The sequence below is a fragment of the Salvelinus fontinalis genome, chromosome 33, assembly GCF_029448725.1.
Source record: "Salvelinus fontinalis isolate EN_2023a chromosome 33, ASM2944872v1, whole genome shotgun sequence".
NCBI classification, from domain to species: domain Eukaryota; kingdom Metazoa; phylum Chordata; class Actinopteri; order Salmoniformes; family Salmonidae; genus Salvelinus; species Salvelinus fontinalis.
The window spans coordinates 12,666,547-12,686,546 of record NC_074697.1 but is presented as its reverse complement, the minus strand read 5'-3'; the positions used below and the strand labels follow the sequence as shown (position 1 = coordinate 12,686,546).

Genomic DNA, 20,000 nt, shown 5'->3' with positions numbered 1-20,000 from the left:
CACATCCATGTGGAATAACCCCCCCAAACACACATCCATGCAGAATAACCCACCCAAACACACATCCATCCAGAATAACCCACCCAAACACACATCCATCCAGAATAACCCACCCAAACACACATCCATGTGGAATAACCCACCCAAACACACATCCATGTAGAATAACCCACCCAAACACACATCCATGTGGAATAACCCACCCAAACACACATCCATCCAGAATAACCCACATCTATGTGGAATAACCCACCCAAACAGACATCCATCCAGAATAACCCACCCAAACACACATCCATCCAGAATAACCCACCCAAACACACATCCATGTAGAATAACCCACCCAAACACACATCCATGCAGAATAACCCACCCAAACACACATCCATCCAGAATAACCCACCCAAACACACATCCATCCAGAATAACCCACCCAAACACACATCCATGCAGAATAACCCACCCAAACACACATCCATCCAGAATAACCCACCCAAACACACATCCATCCAGAATAACCCACCCAAACACACATCCATCCAGAATAACCCACCCAAACACACATCCATGTTGAATAACCCACCCAAACACACTTCCATCCAGAATAACCCACCCAAACACACATCCATCCAGAATAACCCACCCAAACACACATCCATCCAGAATAACCCACCCAAACACACATCCATCCAGAATAACCCACCCAAACACACATCCATCCAGAATAACCCCCCCAAACACACATCCATCCAGAATAACCCACCCAAACACACATCCATGTGGAATAACCCACCCAAACACACATCCATGTGGAATAACCCACCCAAACACACATCCATGTGGAATAACCCACCCAAACACACATCCATCCAGAATAACCCACCCAAACACACATCCATCCAGAATAACCCACCCAAACACACATCCATCCAGAATAACCCACCCAAACACACATCCATCCAGAATAACCCACCCAAACACACATCCATGTGGAATAACCCACCCAAACACACATCCATCCAGAATAACCCACCCAAACACACATCCATCCAGAATAACCCACCCAAACACACATCCATCCAGAATAACCCACCCAAACACACATCCATGTAGAATAACCAACCCAAACACACATCCATCCAGAATAACCCACCGAAACACACATCCATGTAGAATAACCCACCCAAACACACATCCATCTAGAATAACCCACCCAAACACACATCCATCCAGAATAACCCACCCAAACACACATCCATCCAGAATAACCCACCCAAACACACATCCATCCAGAATAACCCACCCAAACACACATCCATCCAGAATAACCCACCCAAACACACATCCATCCAGAATAACCCACCCAAACACACATCCATGTGGAATAACCCACCCAAACACACATCCATCCAGAATAACCCACCCAAACATGACAACATTAGTCGAGGTCACATGGTCAGGAAGGGATAGAGGTCACATGGTCAGGAAGGGATAGAGGTCACATGGTCAGGAAGGGATAGAGGTCACATGGTCAGGAAGGGATAGAGGTCACATGGTCGGGAAGGGATAGAGGTCACATGGTCAGGAAGGGATAGAGGTCACATGGTCGGGAAGGGATAGAGGTCACATGGTCAGGAAGGGATAGAGGTCACATGGTCAGGAAGGGATAGTCAGTGATTGTGTGTGTGTGTGTGTCTGTGTGTGTGTGTGTGTGTGTGTGTGTCTGTGTGTGTGTGTGTGTGTGTGTGTGTGTGTGTGTGTGTGTGTGTGTGTGTGTGTGTGTGTGTGTGTGTGTGTGTGTGTGTATCCCACATCTGTTGCTAAGGGGTAATGATGTTAGAGACAGTATAGGATGAATCACAATAATTGTTTGCTTGCCGAAAAAAAGTATTTTTGTAATGCCGGTCCTCGTTAAGAAAAATCCTTCGTAGGAAGTGCCTACATTCTTACCCATATTCTTAGTTAATTGTGGAAATAAATTAAGATATGCAGTAATTGTTTGTATATATTTGTTGAATAACTGTCCAGTATAATGGAAGGGCTTTTGGCTGTTGGTCTGCTTCTGTCCTGTAGGTGGCGCTGTGGGCTCTTTATAAAGGACGGGTCCCCAATCTCTCAAAGGCCCTGGGATCCAGGTGGACAGGGGTGATCTGATGGGAGGGGTTGAGGGGAGCTGAAGGATGGGACTATAAATAACAAGATAACTAATGTAAAATATACTGTGTCTGTAAAATATATACAGTATGTTTAAACTGGAATTAGAAGCCTAAGAGTTGTTGTCTATTAGTTTACTACAATTAGGGGACAATAATAAAGGAAAATATAATAAAACAAATAAATTATATATATATTTACAAAAAATATATGGAGGATTGGAAGTTATGTAGATAATTACATTGATAGAAGCCAAAATCTACTAAATTAAAGCTGATCAATATTAAAGCCCCTCCCCCCCAAAACAAATCCCAGTGTTGTGATTGGGTGATAGGGAGGGCGGGACTTACAAAGTAGCATCTGTTGATGAATCCAGGAAGGTTGGAGTGGAGTGGGGGGGTCTGCAGAGAGCTGTCAGAGGGGGAGCTGTCAGACCCAGGAGACACTGCTATACACACTTCACCCTGGGAGCACAACACACACACAGAGAGATAGAGAGACACACACACACACACACACACACACACACACACACACACACACACACACACACAGACAGATACATAGAGGGAGACACACACAGAGAGAAAGAGACACACACAGACACACAGACACACAGACACACACAGAGAGAAAGAGACACACACAGACACACAGACACACAGACACACACAGAGAGAAAGAGACACACACAGACACACAGACACACAGACACACACAGAGAGAAAGAGACACACACAGACACACAGACACACAGACACACACAGAGAGAGACACACAGACAGACAGAGACAGACACACACACACAGACAGACAGACAGACACACACAGAGACAGACAGACAGACAGACAGACAGACAGACAGACAGACAGACAGACACAGAGAGACACACAGACAGATCAGCATGGAAGTGTGACTGCCTGATGTTCAACCCCTGGGTCTACTGCACGGCAAAAAGACAGTACCACTGAGCTAAAGGCAAGTCAGACTCAAATCTCTCTATCTCAACATCATCTCTAACACAGAGAGGCTGCTGTCTACATACAGACTCAAATCTCTCTAACACAGAGAGGCTGCTGTCAACATACAGACTCAAATCTCTCTATCTCAACATCATCACTAACACAGAGAGGCTGCTGTCTACATACAGACTCAAATCTCTCTATCTCAACATCATCACTAACACAGAGAGGCTGCTGTCTACATACAGACTCAAATCTCTCTATCTCAACATCATCACTAACACAGAGAGGCTGCTGTCTACATACAGACTCAAATCTCTCTATCTCAACATCATCACTAACACAGACAGGCTGCTGTCTACATACAGACTCAAATCTCTCTATCTCTACATCATCACTGACACAGACAGGCTGCTGTCTACATACAGACTCAAATCTCTCTATCTCAACATCATCACTAACACAGAGAGGCTGCTGTCTATTTGTAAGTCGCTCTGGATAAGAGCGTCTGCTAAATGCCTTAAATGTAAAAAATGTAAATGTCTACATACAGACTCAAATCTCTCTATCTCAACATCATCACTAACACAGAGAGGCTGCTGTCTACATACAGACTCAAATCTCTCTATCTCAACATCATCACTAACACAGAGAGGCTGCTGTCTACATACAGACTCAAATCTCTCTATCTCAACATCATCACTGACACAGAGAGGCTGCTGTCTACATACAGACTCAAATCTCTCTATCTCAACATCATCACTGACACAGAGAGGCTGCTGTCTACATACAGACTCAAATCTCTCTATCTCAACATCATCACTGACACAGAGAGGCTGCTGTCTACATACAGACTCAAATCTCTCTATCTCAACATCATCACTGACACAGAGAGGCTGCTGTCTACATACAGACTCAAATCTCTCTATCTCAACATCATCACTGACACAGAGAGGCTGCTGTCTATTTGTAAGTCGCTCTGGATAAGAGCGTCTGCTAAATGACTTAAATGTAAAAAATGTAAATGTCTACATACAGACTCAAATCTCTCTATCTCAACATCATCACTGACACAGAGAGGCTGCTGTCTACATACAGACTCAAATCTCTCTATCTCAACATCATCACTGACACAGAGAGGCTGCTGTCTACATACAGACTCAAATCTCTCTATCTCAACATCATCACTAACACAGAGAGGCTGCTGTCTACATACAGACTCAAATCTCTCTATCTCAACATCATCACTAACACAGACAGGCTGCTGTCTACATACAGACTCAAATCTCTCTATCTCTACATCATCACTGACACAGACAGGCTGCTGTCTACATACAGACTCAAATCTCTCTATCTCAACATCATCACTAACACAGAGAGGCTGCTGTCTATTTGTAAGTCGCTCTGGATAAGAGCGTCTGCTAAATGACTTAAATGTAAAAAATGTAAATGTCTACATACAGACTCAAATCTCTCTATCTCAACATCATCACTAACACAGAGAGGCTGCTGTCTACATACAGACTCAAATCTCTCTATCTCAACATCATCACTAACACAGAGAGGCTGCTGTCTACATACAGACTCAAATCTCTCTATCTCAACATCATCACTGACACAGAGAGGCTGCTGTCTACATACAGACTCAAATCTCTCTATCTCAACATCATCACTGACACAGAGAGGCTGCTGTCTACATACAGACTCAAATCTCTCTATCTCAACATCATCACTGACACAGAGAGGCTGCTGTCTACATACAGACTCAAATCTCTCTATCTCAACATCATCACTGACACAGAGAGGCTGCTGTCTACATACAGACTCAAATCTCTCTATCTCAACATCATCACTGACACAGAGAGGCTGCTGTCTATTTGTAAGTCGCTCTGGATAAGAGCGTCTGCTAAATGACTTAAATGTAAAAAATGTAAATGTCTACATACAGACTCAAATCTCTCTATCTCAACATCATCACTGACACAGAGAGGCTGCTGTCTACATACAGACTCAAATCTCTCTATCTCAACATCATCACTGACACAGAGAGGCTGCTGTCTACATACAGACTCAAATCTCTCTATCTCAACATCATCACTGACACAGAGAGGCTGCTGTCTACATACAGACTCAAATCTCTCTATCTCAACATCATCACTAACACAGAGAGGCTGCTGTCTACATACAGACTCAAATCTCTCTATCTCAACATCATCACTGACACAGAGAGGCTGCTGTCTACATACAGACTCAAATCTCTCTATCTCAACATCATCACTGACACAGAGAGGCTGCTGTCTACATACAGACTCAAATCTCTCTATCTCAACATCATCACTGACACAGAGAGGCTGCTGTCTACATACAGACTCAAATCTCTCTATCTCAACATCATCACTGACACAGAGAGGCTGCTGTCTACATACAGACTCAAATCTCTCTATCTCAACATCATCACTGACACAGAGAGGCTGCTGTCTATTTGTAAGTCGCTCTGGATAAGAGCGTCTGCTAAATGACTTAAATGTAAAAAATGTAAATGTCTACATACAGACTCAAATCTCTCTATCTCAACATCATCACTGACACAGAGAGGCTGCTGTCTACATACAGACTCAAATCTCTCTATCTCAACATCATCACTGACACAGAGAGGCTGCTGTCTACATACAGACTCAAATCTCTCTATCTCAACATCATCACTGACACAGAGAGGCTGCTGTCTACATACAGACTCAAATCTCTCTATCTCAACATCATCACTGACACAGAGAGGCTGCTGTCTACATACAGACTCAAATCTCTCTATCTCAACATCATCACTGACACAGAGAGGCTGCTGTCTACATACAGACTCAAATCTCTCTATCTCAACATCATCACTGACACAGAGAGGCTGCTGTCTACATACAGACTCAAATCTCTCTATCTCAACATCATCTCTGACACAGAGAGGCTGCTGTCTACATACAGACTCAAATCTCTCTATCTCAACATCATCTCTGACACAGAGAGGCTGCTGTCTACGCTCATCCATATATTTATATGTACATATTCTTATTCATTCCTTTACATTTGTGTGTATTAGGTAGTTGTTGTGAAATTGTTAGATTACTTGTTAGATATTACTGCACGGTAGGAACTAGAAACACAAGCATTTCACTACACTCACATTAACATCTGCTAACCATGTGACCAATAACATCTGCTAACCATGTGACCAATAACATCAGCTAACCATGTGACCAATAACATCTGCTAACCATGTGACCAATAACATCTGCTAACCATGTGACCAATAACATCAGCTAACCATGTGACCAATAACATCTGCTAACCATGTGACCAATAACATCTGCTAACCATGTGACCAATAACATCTGCTAACCATGTGACCAATAACATCTGCTAACCATGTGACCAATAACATCTGCTAACCATGTGACCAATAACATCTGCTAACCATGTGACCAATAACATCAGCTAACCATGTGACCAATAACATCTGCTAACCATGTGACCAATAACATCAGCTAACCATGTGACCATTAACATCTGCTAACCATGTGACCAGTAACATCTGCTAACCATGTGACCAATAACATATGCTAACCATGTGACCAATAACATCTGCTAACCATGTGACCAATAACATCTGCTAACCATGTGACCAATAACATCAGCTAACCATGTGACCATTAACATCTGCTAACCATGTGACCAGTAACATCTGCTAACCATGTGACAAATAACATCTGCTAACCATGTGACCAATAACATCTGCTAACCATGTGACCAATAACATCTGCTAACCATGTGACCAATAACATCTGCTAACCATGTGACCAGTAACATCTGCTAACCATGTGACCAATAACATCTGCTAACCATGTGACCAATAACATCTGCTAACCATGTGACCAATAACATCTGCTAACCATGTGACCAATAACATCTGCTAACCATGTGACCAATAACATCTGCTAACCATGTGACCAATAACATCTGCTAACCATGTGACCAATAACATCTGCTAACCATGTGACCAATAACATCTGCTAACCATGTGACCAATAACATCTGCTAACCATGTGACCAATAACATCTGCTAACCATGTGACCAATAACATCTGCTAACCATGTGACCAATAACATCTGCTAACCATGTGACCAATAACATCTGCTAACCATGTGACCAATAACATCTGCTAACCATGTGACCAATATCATCTGCTAACCATGTGACCAATAACATCTGCTAACCATGTGACCAATATCATCTGCTAACCATGTGACCATTAACATCTGCTAACCATGTGACCAATAACATCTGCTAACCATGTGACCAATAACATCTGCTAACCATGTGACCAATATCATCTGCTAACCATGTGACCAATAACATCTGCTAACCATGTGACCAATATCATCTGCTAACCATGTGACCAGTAACATCTGCTAACCATGTGACCAATAACATCTGCTAACCATGTGACCAATAACATCTGCTAACCATGTGACCAATAACATCTGCTAACCATGTGACCAATAACATCTGCTAACCATGTGACCAGTAACATCTGCTAACCATGTGACCAATAACATCTGCTAACCATGTGACCAATAACATCTGCTAACCATGTGACCAATAACATCTGCTAACCATGTGACCAATATCATCTGCTAACCATGTGACCATTAACATCTGCTAACCATGTGACCAGTAACATCTGCTAACCATGTGACAAATAACATCTGCTAACCATGTGACCAATAACATCTGCTAACCATGTGACCAATAACACCTGCTAACCATGTGACCAATAACATCAGCTAACCATGTGACCATTAACATCTGCTAACCATGTGACCAATAACATCTGCTAACCATGTGACCAATAACATCTGCTAACCATGTGACCAATAACATCTGCTAACCATGTGACCAATAACATCTGCTAACCATGTGACCAATAACATCTGCTAACCATGTGACCAATAACATCTGCTGACCATGTGACCAATAAAACGTGATTTAATTTGATGTCTTCAGATCTCACTGTTACAATTAAATAGAAAATACGTGGATTTATTTAATCAAATGTCATCGTCTGGGATCCAATTATTATTGCTTTCTCCCCTAAAAATACAAAACACGTAATTCTAGTTGTTTACCTGGTGGTCTGGAGCCGGGGAGGCTGACGTGGTGTCCCCCAGGCTAGAGTCCTCCTGTCTGATGAGAGGGTCTCTGTGGTCTGGAGCCGGGGAGGCTGACGTGGTGTCCCCCAGGCTAGAGTCCTCCTGTCTGGTGAGAGGGTCTCTGTGGTCTGGAGCCGGGGAGGCTGACGTGGTGTCCCCCAGGCTAGAGTCCTCCTGTCTGGTGAGAGGGTCTCTGTGGTCTGGAGCCGGGGAGGCTGACGTGGTGTCCCCCAGGCTAGAGTCCTCCTGTCTGGTGAGAGGGTCTCTGTGGTCTGGAGCCGGGGAGGCTGACGTGGTGTCCCCCAGGCTAGAGTCCTCCTGTCTGATGAGAGGGTCTCTGTGGTCTGGAGCCGGGGAGGCTGACGTGGTGTCCCCCAGGCTAGAGTCCTCCTGTCTGGTGAGAGGGTCTCTGTGGTCTGGAGCCGGGGAGGCTGACGTGGTGTCCCCCAGGCTAGAGTCCTCCTGTCTGGTGAGAGGGTCTCTGTGGTCTGGAGCCGGGGAGGCTGACGTGGTGTCCCCCAGGCTAGAGTCCTCCTGTCTGGTGAGAGGGTCTCTGTGGTCTGGAGCCGGGGAGGCTGACGTGGTGTCCCCCAGGCTAGAGTCCTCCTGTCTGGTGAGAGGGTCTCTGTGGTCTGGAGCCGGGGAGGCTGACGTGGTGTCCCCCAGGCTAGAGTCCTCCTGTCTGGTGAGAGGGTCTCTGTGGTCTGGAGCCGGGGAGGCTGACGTGGTGTCCCCCAGGCTAGAGTCCTCCTGTCTGGTGAGAGGGTCTCTGTGGTCTGGAGCCGGGGAGGCTGACGTGGTGTCCCCCAGGCTAGAGTCCTCCTGTCTGGTGAGAGGGTCTCTGTGGTCTGGAGCCGGGGAGGCTGACGTGGTGTCCCCCAGGCTAGAGTCCTCCTGTCTGGTGAGAGGGTCTCTGTGGTCTGGAGCCGGGGAGGCTGACGTGGTGTCCCCCAGGCTAGAGTCCTCCTGTCTGGTGAGAGGGTCTCTGTGGTCTGGAGCCGGGGAGGCTGACGTGGTGTCCCCCAGGCTAGAGTCCTCCTGTCTGATGAGAGGGTCTCTGTGGTCTGGAGCCGGGGAGGCTGACGTGGTGTCCCCCAGGCTAGAGTCCTCCTGTCTGGTGAGAGGGTCTCTGTGGTCTGGAGCCGGGGAGGCTGACGTGGTGTCCCCCAGGCTAGAGTCCTCCTGTCTGGTGAGAGGGTCTCTGTGGTCTGGAGCCGGGGAGGCTGACGTGGTGTCCCCCAGGCTAGAGTCCTCCTGTCTGGTGAGAGGGTCTCTGTGGTCTGGAGCCGGGGAGGCTGACGTGGTGTCCCCCAGGCTAGAGTCCTCCTGTCTGGTGAGAGGGTCTCTGTGGTCTGGAGCCGGGGAGGCTGACGTGGTGTCCCCCAGGCTAGAGTCCTCCTGTCTGGTGAGAGGGTCTCTGTGGTCTGGAGCCGGGGAGGCTGACGTGGTGTCCCCCAGGCTAGAGTCCTCCTGTCTGGTGAGAGGGTCTCTGTGGTCTGGAGCCGGGGAGGCTGACGTGGTGTCCCCCAGGCTAGAGTCCTCCTGTCTGGTGAGAGGGTCTCTGTGGTCTGGAGCCGGGGAGGCTGACGTGGTGTCCCCCAGGCTAGAGTCCTCCTGTCTGGTGAGACGGTCTCTGTGGTCTGGAGCCGGGGAGGCTGACGTGGTGTCCCCCAGGCTAGAGTCCTCCTGTCTGGTGAGACGGTCTCTGTGGTCTGGAGCCGGGGAGGCTGACGTGGTGTCCCCCAGGCTAGAGTCCTCCTGTCTGGTGAGACGGTCTCTGTGGTCTGGAGCCGGGGAGGCTGACGTGGTGTCCCCCAGGCTAGAGTCCTCCTGTCTGGTGAGAGGGTCTCTGTGGTCTGGAGCCGGGGAGGCTGACGTGGTGTCCCCCAGGCTAGAGTCCTCCTGTCTGGTGAGAGGGTCTCTGTGGTCTGGAGCCGGGGAGGCTGACGTGGTGTCCCCCAGGCTAGAGTCCTCCTGTCTGGTGAGAGGGTCTCTGTGGTCTGGAGCCGGGGAGGCTGACGTGGTGTCCCCCAGGCTAGAGTCCTCCTGTCTGGTGAGAGGGTCTCTGTGGTCTGGAGCCGGGGAGGCTGACGTGGTGTCCCCCAGGCTAGAGTCCTCCTGTCTGGTGAGAGGGTCTCTGTGGTCTGGAGCCGGGGAGGCTGACGTGGTGTCCCCCAGGCTAGAGTCCTCCTGTCTGGTGAGACGGTCTCTGTGGTCTGGAGCCGGGGAGGCTGACGTGGTGTCCCCCAGGCTAGAGTCCTCCTGTCTGGTGAGACGGTCTCTGTGGTCTGGAGCCGGGGAGGCTGACGTGGTGTCCCCCAGGCTAGAGTCCTCCTGTCTGGTGAGAGGGTCTCTGTGGTCTGGAGCCGGGGAGGCTGACGTGGTGTCCCCCAGGCTAGAGTCCTCCTGTCTGGTGAGAGGGTCTCTGTGGTCTGGAGCCGGGGAGGCTGACGTGGTGTCCCCCAGGCTAGAGTCCTCCTGTCTGGTGAGAGGGTCTCTGTGGTCTGGAGCCGGGGAGGCTGACGTGGTGTCCCCCAGGCTAGAGTCCTCCTGTCTGGTGAGAGGGTCTCTGGGCGCTGGAGCCGGGGAGGCTGACGTGGTGTCCCCCAGGCTAGAGTCCTCCTGTCTGGTGAGAGGGTCTCTGTGGTCTGGAGCCGGGGAGGCTGACGTGGTGTCCCCCAGGCTAGAGTCCTCCTGTCTGGTGAGAGGGTCTCTGTGGTCTGGAGCCGGGGAGGCTGACGTGGTGTCCCCCAGGCTAGAGTCCTCCTGTCTGGTGAGAGGGTCTCTGTGGTCTGGAGCCGGGGAGGCTGACGTGGTGTCCCCCAGGCTAGAGTCCTCCTGTCTGGTGAGAGGGTCTCTGTGGTCTGGAGCCGGGGAGGCTGACGTGGTGTCCCCCAGGCTAGAGTCCTCCTGTCTGATGAGAGGGTCTCTGTGGTCTGGAGCCGGGGAGGCTGACGTGGTGTCCCCCAGGCTAGAGTCCTCCTGTCTGGTGAGAGGGTCTCTGTGGTCTGGAGCCGGGGAGGCTGACGTGGTGTCCCCCAGGCTAGAGTCCTCCTGTCTGGTGAGAGGGTCTCTGTGGTCTGGAGCCGGGGAGGCTGACGTGGTGTCCCCCAGGCTAGAGTCCTCCTGTCTGGTGAGAGGGTCTCTGTGGTCTGGAGCCGGGGAGGCTGACGTGGTGTCCCCCAGGCTAGAGTCCTCCTGTCTGGTGAGAGGGTCTCTGTGGTCTGGAGCCGGGGAGGCTGACGTGGTGTCCCCCAGGCTAGAGTCCTCCTGTCTGGTGAGAGGGTCTCTGTGGTCTGGAGCCGGGGAGGCTGACGTGGTGTCCCCCAGGCTAGAGTCCTCCTGTCTGGTGAGAGGGTCTCTGTGGTCTGGAGCCGGGGAGGCTGACGTGGTGTCCCCCAGGCTAGAGTCCTCCTGTCTGGTGAGAGGGTCTCTGTGGTCTGGAGCCGGGGAGGCTGACGTGGTGTCCCCCAGGCTAGAGTCCTCCTGTCTGGTGAGAGGGTCTCTGTGGTCTGGAGCCGGGGAGGCTGACGTGGTGTCCCCCAGGCTAGAGTCCTCCTGTCTGGTGAGAGGGTCTCTGTGGTCTGGAGCCGGGGAGGCTGACGTGGTGTCCCCCAGGCTAGAGTCCTCCTGTCTGGTGAGAGGGTCTCTGTGGTCTGGAGCCGGGGAGGCTGACGTGGTGTCCCCCAGGCTAGAGTCCTCCTGTCTGGTGAGAGGGTCTCTGTGGTCTGGAGCCGGGGAGGCTGACGTGGTGTCCCCCAGGCTAGAGTCCTCCTGTCTGGTGAGAGGGTCTCTGTGGTCTGGAGCCGGGGAGGCTGACGTGGTGTCCCCCAGGCTAGAGTCCTCCTGTCTGGTGAGAGGGTCTCTGTGGTCTGGAGCCGGGGAGGCTGACGTGGTGTCCCCCAGGCTAGAGTCCTCCTGTCTGATGAGAGGGTCTCTGGGCGCTGGCCTCTCCCACTGTGTAGCTCCACTAGGGATATGCCAGAAGTAGATATCAGCCTTGTCTGTGATCCTCTTCCAGCCTGGGGGAAGATCTCCTTCTGTCTGACAGCCCTGACCACTCCAGATATCTGAGACAAACATGGACATATTACCTCAATTGACTCTGTACCGGTACCTCCTGTATATAGCCTCCACATTGACTCTGTACCGGTACCCCCTGTATATAGCCTCCACATTGACTCTGTACCGGTACCCCCTGTATATAGCCTCCACGTTGACTCTGTACCGGTACCTCCTGTATATAGCCTCCACATTGACTCTGTACCGGTACCCCCTGTATATAGCCCCCACATTGACTCTGTACCGGTACCCCCTGTATATAGCCTCCACATTGACTCTGTACCGGTACCCCCTGTATATAGCTTCATACTGACTGCAGCTAGACACTAATACCTAGCTAGCTTCATACTGACTGCAGCTAGACACTAGACACTAATACCTAGCTAGCTTCATACTGATTGCAGCTAGACACTAGACACTAATACCTAGCTAGCTTCATACTGACTGCAGCTAGACACTAATACCTAGCTAGCTTCATACTGACTGCAACCAGACACTAGACACTAATACCTAGCTAGCTTCATACTGACTACAGATAGACACTAATAACTAGCTAGCTTCATACTGACTGCAGCTAGACACTAGACACGAATACCTAGCTAGCTTCATACTGACTGCAGCTAGACACTAGACACTAATACCTAGCTAGCTTCATACTGACTGCAGCTAGACACTAGACACTAATACCTAGCTAGCTTCATACTGACTGCAGCTAGACACTAATACCTAGCTAGCTTCATACTGACTGCAGCCAGACACTAGACACTAATACCTAGCTAGCTTCATACTGACTACAGATAGACACTAATAACTAGCTAGCTTCATACTGACTGCAGCTAGACACTAGACACGAATACCTAGCTAGCTTCATACTGACTGCAGCTAGACACTAGACACTAATACCTAGCTAGCTTCATACTGACTGCAGCTAGACACTAGACACTAATAACTAGCTAGCTTCATACTGACTGCAGCTAGACACTAGACACTAATACCTAGCTAGCTTCATACTGACTGCAGCTAGACACTAGACACGAATACCTAGCTAGCTTCATACTGACTGCAGCTAGACACTAGACACTAAAACCTAGCTAGCTTCATACTGACTGCAGCTAGACACTAGACACTAATACCTAGCTAGCTTCATACTGACTGCAGCTAGACACTAGACACTAATAACTAGCTAGCTGCATACTGACTGCAGCTAGACACTAGACACTAATACCTAGCTAGCTTCATACTGACTGCAGCTAGACACTAGACACTAATACCTAGCTAGCTTCATACTGACTGCAGCTAGACACTAGACACTAATACCTAGCTAGCTTCATACTGACTGCAGCTAGACACTAGACACTAATAACTAGCTAGCTTCATACTGACTAGACACTAGACACTAATAACTAGCTAGCTTCATACTGACTGCAGCTAGACACTAGACACTAATACCTAGCTAGCTTCATACTGACTGCAGCTAGACACTAGACACTAATACCTAGCTAGCTTCATACTGACTGCAGCTAGACACTAGACACTAATACCTAGCTAGCTTCATACTGACTGCAGCTAGACACTAGACACTAATAACTAGCTAGCTTCATACTGACTAGACACTAGACACTAATAACTAGCTAGCTTTATACTGACTGCAGCTAGACACTAGACACTAATACCTAGCTAGCTTCATACTGACTGCAGCTAGACACTAGACACTAATAACTAGCTAGCTTCATACTGACTGCAGCTAGACACTAGACACTAATACCTAGCTAGCTTCATACTGACTGCAGCTAGACACTAGACACGAATACCTAGCTAGCTTCATACTGACTGCAGCTAGACACTAGACACTAAAACCTAGCTAGCTTCATACTGACTGCAGCTAGACACTAGACACTAATACCTAGCTAGCTTCATACTGACTGCAGCTAGACACTAGACACTAATAACTAGCTAGCTTCATACTGACTGCAGCTAGACACTAGACACTAATACCTAGCTAGCTTCATACTGACTGCAGCTAGACACTAGACACTAATACCTAGCTAGCTTCATACTGACTGCAGCTAGACACTAGACACTAATAACTAGCTAGCTTCATACTGACTGCAGCTAGACACTAGACACTAATAACTAGCTAGCTTCATACTGACTGCAGCTAGACACTAGACACTAATAACTAGCTAGCTTCATACTGACTGCAGCTAGACACTAGACACTAATAACTAGCTAGCTTCATACTGACTGCAGCTAGACACTAGACACTAATAACTAGCTAGCTTCATACTGACTGCAGCCAGACACTAATAACTAGCTAGCTTCATACTGACTGCAGCTGGACACTAGACACTAATAACTAGCTAGCTTCATACTGACTGCAGCTAGACACTAGACACTAATAACTAGCTAGCTTCATACTGACTGCAGCTAGACACTAGACACTAATACCTAGCTAGCTTCATACTGACTGCAGCTAGACACTAGACACTAATACCTAGCTAGCTTCATACTGACTGCAGCTAGACACTAATAACTAGCTAGCTTCATACTGACTGCAGCTAGACACTAGACACTAATACCTAGCTAGCTTAATACTGACTGCAGCTAGACACTAATACCTAGCTAGCTTCATACTGACTGCAGCTAGACACTAGACACTAATAACTAGCTAGCTTCATACTGACTGCAGCCAGACACTAATACCTAGCTAGCTTCATACTGACTGCAGCTAGACACTAATACCTAGCTAGCTTCATACTGACTGCAGCTAGACACTAGACACTAATAACTAGCTAGCTTCATACTGACTGCAGCCAGACACTAATAACTAGCTAGCTTCATACTGACTGCAGCTAGACACTAGACACTAATACATAGCTAGCTTCATACTGACTGCAGCTAGACACTAGACACTAATACCTAGCTAGCTTCATACTGACTGCAGCTAGACACTAGACACTAATACCTAGCTAGCTTCATACTGACTGCAGCTAGACACTAATAACTAACTAGCTTCATACTGACTGCAGCTAGACACTAGACACTAATACCTAGCTAGCTTCATACTGACTGCAGCTAGACACTAATACCTAGCTAGCTTCATACTGACTGCAGCTAGACACTAGACACTAATACCTAGCTAGCTTCATACTGACTGCAGCTAGACACTAATACCTAGCTAGCTTCATACTGACTGCAGCTAGACACTAGACACTAATAACTAGCTAGCTTCATACTGACTGCAGCCAGACACTAATACCTAGCTAGCTTCATACTGACTGCAGCTAGACACTAGACACTAACAACTAGCTAGCTTCATACTGACTGCAGCCAGACACTAATAACTAGCTAGCTTCATACTGACTGCAGCTAGACACTAGACACTAATAACTAGCTAGCTTCATACTGACTGCAGCTAGACACTAGACACTAATAACTAGCTAGCTTCATACTGACTGCAGGTAGACACTAGACACTAATAACTAGCTAGCTTCATACTGACTGCAGCTAGACACTAGACACTAATAACTAGCTAGCTTCATACTGACTGCAGCCAGACACTAATAACTAGCTAACTTCATACTGACTGCAGCTAGACACTAGACACTAATACCTAGCTAGCTTCATACTGACTGCAGCTAGACACTAGACACTAATAACTAGCTAGCTTCATACTGACTGCAGCCAGACACTAATAACTAGCTAGCTTCATACTGACTGCAGCTAGACACTAGACACTAATAACTAGCTAGCTTCATACTGACTGCAGCCAGACACTAATACCTAGCTAGCTTCATACTGACTGCAGCTAGACACTAGACACTAATAACTAGCTAGCTTCATACTGACTGCAGCCAGACACTAATAACTAGCTAGCTTCATACTGACTGCAGCTAGACACTAGACACTAATAACTAGCTAGCTTCATACTGACTGCAGCTAGACACTAGACACTAATAACTAGCTAGCTTCATACTGACTGCAGGTAGACACTAGACACTAATAACTAGCTAGCTTCATACTGACTGCAGCTAGACACTAGACACTAATAACTAGCTAGCTTCATACTGACTGCAGCTAGACTCTAGACACTAATAACTAGCTAGCTTCATACTGACTGCAGCCAGACACTAATAACTAGCTAGCTTCATACTGACTGCAGCTAGACACTAGACACGAATAACTAGCTAGCTTCATACTGACTGCAGCCAGACACTAATAACTAGCTAGCTTCATACTGACTGCAGCTAGACACTAGACACTAATAACTAGCTAGCTTCATACTGACTGCAGCTAGACACTAATAACTAGCTAGCTTCATACTGACTGCAGCTAGACACTAGACACTAATACCTAGCTAGCTTCATACTGACTACAGCTAGACACTGGACACTAATACCTAGCTAGCTTCATACTGACTGCAGCTAGACACTAGACACTAATAACTAGCTAGCTTCATACTGACTGCAGCTAGACACTAGACACTAATACCTAGCTAGCTTCATACTGACTGCAGCTAGACACTAATACCTAGCTAGCTTCATACTGACTGCAGCTAGACACTAGACACTAATACCTAGCTAGCTTCATACTGACTGCAGCTAGACACTAAACACTAATACCTAGCTAGCTTCATACTGACTGCAGTTAGACACTAGACACTAATACCTAGCTAGCTTCATACTGACTGCAGCTAGACACTAGACACTAATACCTAGCTAGCTTCATACTGACTGCAGCTAGACACTAAACACTAATACCTAGCTAGCTTCATACTGACTGCAGTTAGACACTAGACACTAATACCTAGCTAGCTTCATACTGACTGCAGCTAGACACTAGACACTAATACCTAGCTAGCTTCATACTGACTGCAGCTAGACACTAGACACTAATACCTAGCTAGCTTCATACTGACTGCAGCTAGACACTAGACACTAATACCTAGCTAGCTTCATACTGACTGCAGTTAGACACTAGACACTAATACCTAGCTAGCTTCATACTGACTGCAGCTAGACACTAGACACTAATACCTAGCTAGCTTCATACTGACTGCAGCTAGACACTAGACACTAATACCTAGCTAGCTTCATACTGACTAGACACTAGACACTAGACACTAATAACTAGCTAGCTTCATACTGACTGCAGCTAGACACTAGACACTAATACCTAGCTAGCTTCATACTGACTGCAGCTAGACACTAGACACTAATAACTAGCTAGCTTCATACTGACTACAGCTAGACACTAGACACTAATAACTAGCTAGCTTCATACTGACTGCAGTTAGACACTAGACACTAATACCTAGCTAGCTTCATACTGACTGCAGCTAGACACTAATACCTAGCTAGCTTCATACTGACTGCAGCCAGACACTAGACACTAATACCTAGCTAGCTTCATACTGACTGCAGCTAAACACTAATACCTAGCTAGCTTCATACTGACTGCAGCTAGACACTAGACAACACACAGCACATCCTGCAGGAGAGAGAGAGAGGGAGAGAGAGACAGCCTAACACACACACACTCGAGAGAAAACAGAGCGCTGGGAGACCACAGAGTAGCAAAGAAAACAGAAACGCCAAAATCAAACCAGCAGAACCAAACACACACACACACACACATTCACTGATACACACACACACTGATACACACTGATGTGTGTGTGGGTTAGGGTTAGGGTTAGGGTTAGTGTGTGTGTGTGTGTGTGTGTGTGTGTGTGTGTGTGTGTGTGTGTGTGTGTGTGTGTGTGTGTGTGTGTGTGTGTGTGTGTGTGTGTGTGTGTGTGTGTGTGTGTGTGTGTGTGTGTGTGTGTGTTTGTGCGTCTGTGTGTGTGTTTGTGCGTCTGTGTGTGTGTTTGTGCGTCTGTGTGTGTTCCAGGCCTACCTGGGAGTGGAGGGCAGGTGTTCTCCTGAGACAGAGAGGACCAGCCAGAAGGGTTCACGTCCTGGATCCCGATTACAACACAGTCTGTCTTCACCTCTACAACACTATCCTTCTGCCTCAGAGGAGAGGAGGAGGAGGAGGAGGACGAGGAGGAGGAGGAGAGGGGAGGGGTGTCTTCAGGACTGTTGTGTCTGGGTGTGGAGGGAGGAGGGGGACACGGAGACTCTTTAACCGATTTGAGGAGCCTAAAGCTAGGGTGGAGGTCTGGGTGGCTCCCCTGGTCTGGAGCTTTGACCTGGTTCTCACTCTTCAACAGAGGCCTGTGCTCCTCTTCTTCTATCCTCTCCTCCTCTTCCTCATCTATCCTCCTCTGCTGCTCTTCCTCCTCTATCTTCCTCTCCTCCTCTATCCTCTCCTCCCCTTCCTCTATCCTCCTCTCCTCATCTAACCTCCTCTCCTCCTCTATCCTCTCCTCCTCTATCCTCTCCTCCCCTTCCTCTATCCCCCTCTCCTCCTCTTCCTCCTCTATCCTCTCCTCTTCCTCCTCTATCCTCCTCTCCTCCTCTTCCTCCTCTATCCCCCTCTCCTCCTCTTCCTCCTCTATCCTCTCCTCTTCCTCCTCTATCCGCTCCTCCTCTTCCTCTATCCTCCTCTCCTCCTCTATCCTCACGTTAGTTATCAGGTCCAGATCTGAGTTCACGTTAGTTTTCAGGTCCAGATCTGAGTTCACGTTAGTTTTCAGGTCCAGATCTGAGTTCACGTTAGTTTTCAGGTCCAGATCTGAGTTCACGTTAGTTTTCAGGTCCAGATCTGAGTTCACGTTAGTTTTCAGGTCCAGATCTGAGTTCACGTTAGTTTTCAGGTCCAGATCTGAGTTCACGTTAGTTTTCAGGTCCAGATCTGAGTTCACGTTAGTTTTCAGGTCCAGATCTGAGTTCACGTTAGTTTTCAGGTCCAGATCTGAGTTCACGTTAGTTTTCAGGTCCAGATCTGAGTTCACGTTAGTTTTCAGGTCCAGATCTGAGTTTGCGTTAGTTATCAGGTCCAGATCTGAGTTCACGTTAGTTTTCAGGTCCAGATCTGAGTTTGCGTTAGTTTTCAGGTCCAGATCTGAGTTTGCGTTAGTTTTCAGGTCCAGATCTGAGGACGTGAAGTTAGTTTTCAGGTCCAGGTCTGAGGACGTGAAGTTAGTATTCAGGTCCAGGTCTGAGGACGAGTTAGTTATCAGGTCCAGGTCTGAGGACGTGAAGTTAGTTTTCAGGTCCAGATCTGAGTTTGCGTTAGTTTTCAGGTCCAGATCTGAGGACGTGAAGTTAGTTTTCAGGTCCAGGTCTGAGGACGTGAAGTTAGTTTTCAGGTCCAGATCTGAGGACGTGAAGTTAGTTTTCAGGTCCAGATCTGAGTTTGCGTTAGTTTTCAGGTCCAGATCTGAGGACGTGAAGTTCGTTATCAGGTCCAGATCTGAGGACGTGAAGTTAGTTTTCAGGTCCAGATCTGAGTTCGCGTTAGTTATCAGGTCCAGGTCTGAGGACGCGTTAGTTTTCAGGTCCAGGTCTGAGGACGTGAAGTTAGTTTTCAGGTCCAGGTCTGAGGACGTGAAGTTAGTTTTCAGGTCCAGATCTGAGGACGTGAAGTTCGTTATCAGGTCCAGGTCTGAGGACGTGAAGTTAGTTTTCAGGTCCAGGTCTGAGGACGTGAAGTTAGTTATCAGGTCCAGATCTGAG

General features: G+C 47.9%; 1 protein-coding gene across 1 annotated transcript in view; it reads right to left on the bottom strand.

Moving 5' to 3' along the window:
- LOC129832524 (uncharacterized) overlaps positions 1-20,000 on the bottom strand; it is a 70,288-nt gene that overhangs the window by 39,540 nt on the left and 10,748 nt on the right. Inside the window, 4 exon segments of the mRNA XM_055896644.1 lie at positions 2,505-2,618; positions 8,293-12,386; positions 18,277-18,666; positions 18,922-20,000. The exon segment at positions 18,922-20,000 is cut by the window's right edge and continues 1,309 nt beyond it. Coding sequence (XP_055752619.1) covers positions 2,505-2,618; positions 8,293-12,386; positions 18,277-18,666; positions 18,922-20,000 — 5,677 coding nt within the window.